Source organism: Sinocyclocheilus anshuiensis, unplaced genomic scaffold (genome assembly GCF_001515605.1).
Source record: "Sinocyclocheilus anshuiensis isolate Anshui unplaced genomic scaffold, SAMN03320099.WGS_v1.1 scaffold869, whole genome shotgun sequence".
Classification (NCBI taxonomy): domain Eukaryota; kingdom Metazoa; phylum Chordata; class Actinopteri; order Cypriniformes; family Cyprinidae; genus Sinocyclocheilus; species Sinocyclocheilus anshuiensis.
The window spans coordinates 1,189,216-1,196,235 of NW_015558630.1; the positions used below are offsets into that span (position 1 = coordinate 1,189,216).

The 7,020-nt window shown below is 36.9% G+C and overlaps 1 protein-coding gene across 1 annotated transcript in view; it reads right to left on the reverse strand.

Annotated features, from left to right (window-relative positions):
- Positions 1 to 7,020, reverse strand: part of LOC107680795 (uncharacterized aarF domain-containing protein kinase 1-like) — a 124,675-nt gene that overhangs the window by 23,088 nt on the left and 94,567 nt on the right. Inside the window, exons 8-9 of the mRNA XM_016476843.1 lie at positions 6,394 to 6,543; positions 4,538 to 4,735 (exon numbers count right to left, since the gene is read on the reverse strand). Coding sequence (XP_016332329.1) covers positions 4,538 to 4,735; positions 6,394 to 6,543 — 348 coding nt within the window. The remainder of the gene's footprint in view (positions 1 to 4,537; positions 4,736 to 6,393; positions 6,544 to 7,020) is intronic.

A 7,020-nucleotide genomic window follows, 5' to 3' on the forward strand; every position in this document is an offset into this window, starting at 1 on the left:
TGTGCTGTGATTGGTTAGCTGGGCCAGTGTGTGTTGTGATTGGCAGCACTTGGCGCCTGGTCGGGAAATGTCACGCCCCTTACCATAACCGCCTGCGAGCTTCAGTGTAAATATTGCGTCAAAATCAAATCAATTTGAGCGCGATTTAAAACCGGATGATTGTTACCACTCTAAGTTCGTCTGCCTTGGGAAAGCTAGCGTGTCTCCGACATAGTGATAACACTCGTTGCCTTCTCTAGTGCAACTCAACCAGGTCTCGTCCCATTCGTCGATCTTTGTGATATCACAAATCCCGGAAAATATGTGTTGTAGTCCAAACGAGTCGTTCGTTGTAGTTTTTGAAAAGTGATTTCTGTTAAATAAAAGATCTCCTTTTGAATTGGACTTTGAGCTTTGTAACTTCGCAGATCTTTTTTATGCTCAAACAGCAACATTACAGACTAACTAAAGTTGAAAAAGTGAAAAAGCATAATAGGACCCCTTTAATGCTTTTGTGGAAATCATGATTTTTTTTTTCTTTTTTCAGGATTCTTTGATGAATAGTTTAAAAGAACAGCATTTAATCGAAATAGTCCATTTCAATTAATTAATAAAAAAAAATCTAACTGATCCCAAACTTCTGAATGGCAGTGTTTATGTATTTATGTTAATTTCTACATGAAATACTGAATAATGCGTACTTGACAAATGGTTGTGATATTGCTGGAGTCTGATCTTAATCATCAATAAAACCCTTGCACAAAGTACCTTCTTATACATATAGACTCAAACACAAGAATTCTTGGTCTTCTCTTCTGAAAAAAAGCATGAAGCTCTGTTGTTGTAGTTTTTAACGCCCATTATTCAGTGCTGGCAATACAATATGTTCTTATCTCTCCATTCTTATGCAGATGAGAAAGCCTCCCTTTCTGCAAAAGCCACAGCTGTATATGTGAAATACGCCTTTATAACTGCCTGTAATTATGGCAGACCAGACTACTTCAAAACATCCTGGTAATTTGATGATGTTGGGGGGAGGAATGGCTGCTGAGACTTTTGCACGGCTTGGAGAATCAGACACTTTCAGAGGGGGAGAGAGAAGGGAAGAGGTACTATACCCCGCTAAAAAAGCACACCCAACACGAGTGGTCATGGACCGGGCCATAATTATCCTCGCAAAGGCTTCTGGGTAATTAATCTACGAAGAAAAGCCACCTGCAGGAAAGTGCACTCAAATGCCGCACACTGAGATGACTGACTAAATAGGCCTAAGTGGAACACTCCTGAAAATGATGGGGATCTGAAAGCAAGTAAGCAGCAGATCAGCTAATAGTCATTTGTATCTGACAGTGTCAAACGCTGGTACTGTATCCTGTTTGGTTTTGTCAAATTAAATGGAGCAAAATAAATCCATCTTCACAAACGTACTGATGTAAAATTAAATTAAGATGGCTTGCTTATAGTTGACTATGCATATTACATTAGAAAAGAATTAATTATTCATCATTAGTATACAAACACACTTTAAGATTTATACAGTGTTTTATATACTTTAGATAAAACGAAAAATGTTAATGAATATAATTTGAATGGTTTACTTAGAATTGACAATGCATATTACATTAGAACAGGAGGAAGTAATCAGTATTAGTATAAAAAACACTAAACTTTATATAATATTTTATACAACGATTTAAACGTTACATAAATGTAAACATTTTAATACATACAATTCAAATGGCTTAGTTTTATTTAGTAAGCTATTTATATTAAGAAATTATACATTATTAATATTTAGTACTATAGAAAGAAAAATAAAGTTATAGTTACAGATATTACCATTACATTATTATTATCAACAAAATTAAGCATATTAAAAATAAAAAGAAAAGATTTACATTTATATAATGTTTAAACCTTAATATGATAGTCAACTATAAGAAAACCATTTAAATGTTATCATAAATTGATATGCAAGTTATTATATGAAAAAAAAAATCATAATATAAAGTTTAGTGTGTATTTTTATACTAAAGCCGAATACTTCTGTTCTAATATGCATACTCAACAATAATGCTTAAAGCTTTATAAAAAAGGGTTTGTTAATATTTAATTATTCATTATATATTAGGCCTATATTAATATGATAGCTTTAATGTATGCAGTAACAATTAGTGTTAGTGAAGACTCAGATGCTCTGATTTAATATGCTTGTACAGCCCAAACGTCCCGTATAAGGTTATGTAATAAAAGTATAAATAAATGTCCGACACCCTCCAGATGGCCAAACGTCCCCCACAGAGGCCAGCTCCGGCCAGGCCTGGCCTTCAGAAACCCTCTACCACTATCACACTGACCCAACAGCCCTCCTCTGGCCACGGGGTCACCAGGCCAGTCACCTGGACAGTTAGTTATGCAGTTTTAATGAGAGGACAGGTGAACCTTGTTCAGAAATGTGGTTAACAGGTGTTTTTGTGGCCCTTTGTGACCACTATCAGCAATTAAATATAGCACTTCAGTTTTCACAACCCTAATGTTTTTTTCAATAAGGCAGAAGTAGGGCTGTCTTATGTTTTATTTATGTTCCTTATTTGACAGGAATTAAAATGAGGCTGTGAGGAATAGTGTCACGGGTGCACTGCTGAGCAGAGTCAGAAGCAAGGAACGGAGAGAGACGAGGAGTACATCAATCCAACTGGGTTTTAATTTACACAAAGGAACACGGAACACTCACGCAATACATAGAGACATGACATGAACATGACCTGAACAAAACCGGACGCTGGAGCACACACAGGGAACACTATTTATACTCACAGGAGGAGGGGATGACGAGACACACCTGGGAGCAATGAAACAATCAAGGGAAACACCTGGGACAAATTAAACATGGGAAAGGAAGGCACATGAGGAAAACAACCACAAAACACGGAACAGAGTCTGACAAATAGAAGTACAGTGCATTTAATGGATTGCATTGTTGTTTAACAACATACTGATTGTTCAGCTGACAAAAAGTCTTCCTGCGGAAAAAAACAAAAACAAAATTTCGGTAAAGAAAAATTCCACATAAGAGTTTTGAAAATTCTGAAAATCACATCTAAATACATGAAAATTGATTTAGGAGGATTTCTGCAGGTTTTATGAAGGAGACCTGAAGACCTTTTTAAGACCAAATAAAGACAATTTAAGAGTGAATTTAAAGGGAGCACAATACGTTAGAACAAGTTCTCTAAATGTATATGTCCAGGAAGCACACAAGTTATTTTAGCAATACTTTCAAGTTTGAAAATACACCTTTCAAATGATGTCCATTACTTTTTGATTCATTTTACCAAAAAAAAAAAAAACATGAAACATGAACAGTACTGTGGCAGCAGTGGAGTCATTCATATTCCTGGGCACCACCTTCTCGCAGGACCTAAAGTGGGACAATCACATTGACTCCATAGTGAAAAAGGCCCAGCAGAAGTTGTACTTCCTTTTTTCAACTGAAAAAGTTCAACCTTCCACAGGCGCAGATGACACAGTTTTACTCAGCTGTTATAGAGTTGGTTCTTTGCACTTCTACTGAATAACTGTCTGGTTTGGGTCAGCCAGCAAATCAGATATTAGAAGACTGCAACGGACTGTTAGAACAGCTGAAAGGATAATTAGTGTGCACCTGCCCAACCCTCAGGACTTGTACAACTCCAGAGTGAAGAAACGGGCAGGTAACATCATCACAGACCCGTCTCACCCCGGACACAACTTGTTTGCATTGCACCCCTCAGGCAGACGTTACAGATCTCTGTACACCAGAACATCTAGGCATAAAAACAGTTTTTCCCCCATGCCATCTCCAGTTTAAACAGCTAACTATGAAATTACCACCTGTAATTCATTTCTTAATAACTAATTATTGCCTCTCTCTCAAGTGTTATGTAAATACATATAAATTTTTTATTTATACAGCTGTATATACAGTAAATAATGCACAAATTTGTACATAAATCTTCTGTTCCAGATGCATACCACATTATTATTATTATTTATTTTTTGTTTTTTCCCCTTAGTCTTACTTATTCAAATGTTTTCTGTTCTCAATGTCATATATATATATATATATAAATACTTTCCGTACCCACTGTATATATATATATATATTTGTACCAAGAGCTCCTAAAAAGCTTTTGTTTATTGTGATCTTAAAAACCAACTGAAGCTCAAACGATTATACTTAAGTGCTTCAGATTAATTTTATAGACAAATATATATTGTGCCTATGTATAAATGGATCTAAGCATGTATGAATTGGACCAGCTAATGAAGGAAAAACTGTCCAGCATTCACAGGACTCCTTCAAAAATGTTTAAAAGGTGGCTACTTTGGTTTAGCTAAAATGTAAGAATTTTTTGGATCACTACATAATATTTTGTGTTATTTTATGTGGAAAATAGTAATAATAAAGAATGGGTAGGTGTGTAAAAACTACATATTGATAGTGTCTGTTGTAGACCTGGTCAAAATACCCAAAATTCATGCAAAATAAAAGGTCTCACCTATGCTTATAGATTACCTCAGAATGAGTGACAGGTGTCTGGCTGATGCCAACATTTACTGACTTCCAGGAACGGGCGGTGAGGACACAAGCGAACAGAGGATAGAGATCCCCTGCGCCCAGACGCCTGCTGTAACGCTCGATGCCTTTCAAGTCTCCCTTTATCAAACTCTGCCACAGTCTGCAGTAGTCCAACCTGAAGTCCTGGTTCAGCACCTTGGACAGAGATACAACTTGTTCTGTTAGTGTTTGAGGTGTCTGAACAAATGCTTAAAAGTAAAAATCATCACTCCAGTCTTCAGTGTCACACGATCCTTCAGAATTCAGAATCATTCGAATATGCTGATCGGCTGCTCAAGAACATCTAGGCATAAAAACAGTTTTTCCCCCATGCCATCTCCAGTTTAAACAGCTAACTATGAAATTACCACCTGTAATTCATTTCTTAATAACTAATTATTGCCTCTCTCTCAAGTGTTATGTAAATACATATAAATTTTTTATTTATACAGCTGTATATACAGTAAATAATGCACAAATTTGTACATAAATCTTCTGTTCCAGATGCATACCACATTATTATTATTATTTATTTTTTGTTTTTTCCCCTTAGTCTTACTTATTCAAATGTTTTCTGTTCTCAATGTCATATATATATATATATATATATATATATATATATATATAATCCCCTGCGCCCAGACGCCTGCTGTAACGCTCGATGCCTTTCAAGTCTCCCTTTATCAAACTCTGCCACAGTCTGCAGTAGTCCAACCTGAAGTCCTGGTTCAGCACCTTGGACAGAGATACAACTTGTTCTGTTAGTGTTTGAGGTGTCTGAACAAATGCTTAAAAGTAAAAATCATCACTCCAGTCTTCAGTGTCACACGATCCTTCAGAATTCAGAATCATTCGAATATGCTGATCGGCTGCTCAAGAAACATTTCTTATTAATGTTGAAAACAGCTGACCTGCTTAATATTTTTGTGGAAATTATAATTTTTTTAGGATTATTTGATTAATAGAAAACTCAAAAGAACAGCATATATCGTATTTATTTGAAATAGAACTCTTTTGTGACATTTTTAAAAGTTCTTACCGTCACTTTTCATCAATTTAATGCATCTTACTGACACCCAAACTTTTGAATGGTAGTGTACTTACAACTTATGAATGGTTTAACATAAAAAAAAGATAAACATTAGCATAAACTAATAATCCAAAGCTATCAAGAGTCTTAGACGGCTGAGTAAATGGAAACTTGCGTTTCATGATGTTGTTAGTATTACAGAAAGACAGATGAGATTACTTGATAGTTGCTAATATGAATTCTTGTGGGCCTCATTAACTGCTTTGGGTTAAATTAAAGGCCAGCAAATCCCTCACTGAGACAAACAGAATTCAATGCAATACCACTAGGACTACACCATTTTGCCACTCCAATTAATCAACGCAGATACAACCCATGGCTTTCAGCAAACTTAACATGACATGCCATGAATTAGCGTTTTGGACCAAGACACTAACCAAATGTCACTGCTAGAATGGCTTTATCATATTTATCACCACATTATCTCCATGGATTTATTTAGAGCCGCCACATCTTCTGGGAAAACAGAAGTTGAGTGAACTGCAGGAGAGTGTGTAACGGTGTGTTTGCATATCTGCTTGTAATAAGAGGGAGGTGGAAATGTGCACTTCTTAAAACACACTAGAGCTTCAGGGCCACTTAAATTAAATGCTTTTAGTCTGCTGCGGCACATACAGGCCTGGGTGCACAGCTGACCTGGGAGCCAGCGGATGAATAATGGGGTGTAATATGTGATGAATTCGCTTCTATGTCGAGTCTGTGGCAGCCTTGGCCGATGTCTTACCTGATACAGTCCGTGATCGAGTAACACAATTTCTGTCTTATTGCTTTCAGGACACTTTCGCACCAGCACGTTGCCAGGGTGAGGATCACAGTGCACGAATCCGTTGACAAATATCATCTCACTGTATATCTTGCCCAGATTCCGGGAGATCTGAGGAAAAGGGAGGAGAAAGGGGAGGAAAGTAAGAGAAAGAGAGGGGTAAAAAAAAAAAAAACAGGTTAACCCCACATACAGATTTACTGGTCATCCAACTCCTCTCACAGATACTCATGCTGCATAGTAGCTTTATGTAACAACTGGTCTTAAATGCAAAGATGTGTTTAAGTACTATTTTATTTTGTTTAATCCTATATTGCAGAATGTAAAAATAAAAATTTAATTCAAGTGGCTTATAGTCAACTTGTCAGACTCAAGTTTTTTGTGGTTGTTTTCCTCATGTGCCTTCCTTTCCCATGTTTAAATGTTTTTTGAAAGTTTTTTGTTTCCTGGTTTCCCCCGCGGCGATGGAAATTGCCGCTCGCATCGCCGCCCTAGCTCGCCTCGATCTCCCCTTCTACGAGTACGCCAGGGAGTTCTGCAAGCTCGCTGAGGTGACGGCGTTAGGGGACGCCGTCCTCAATCAGCTGT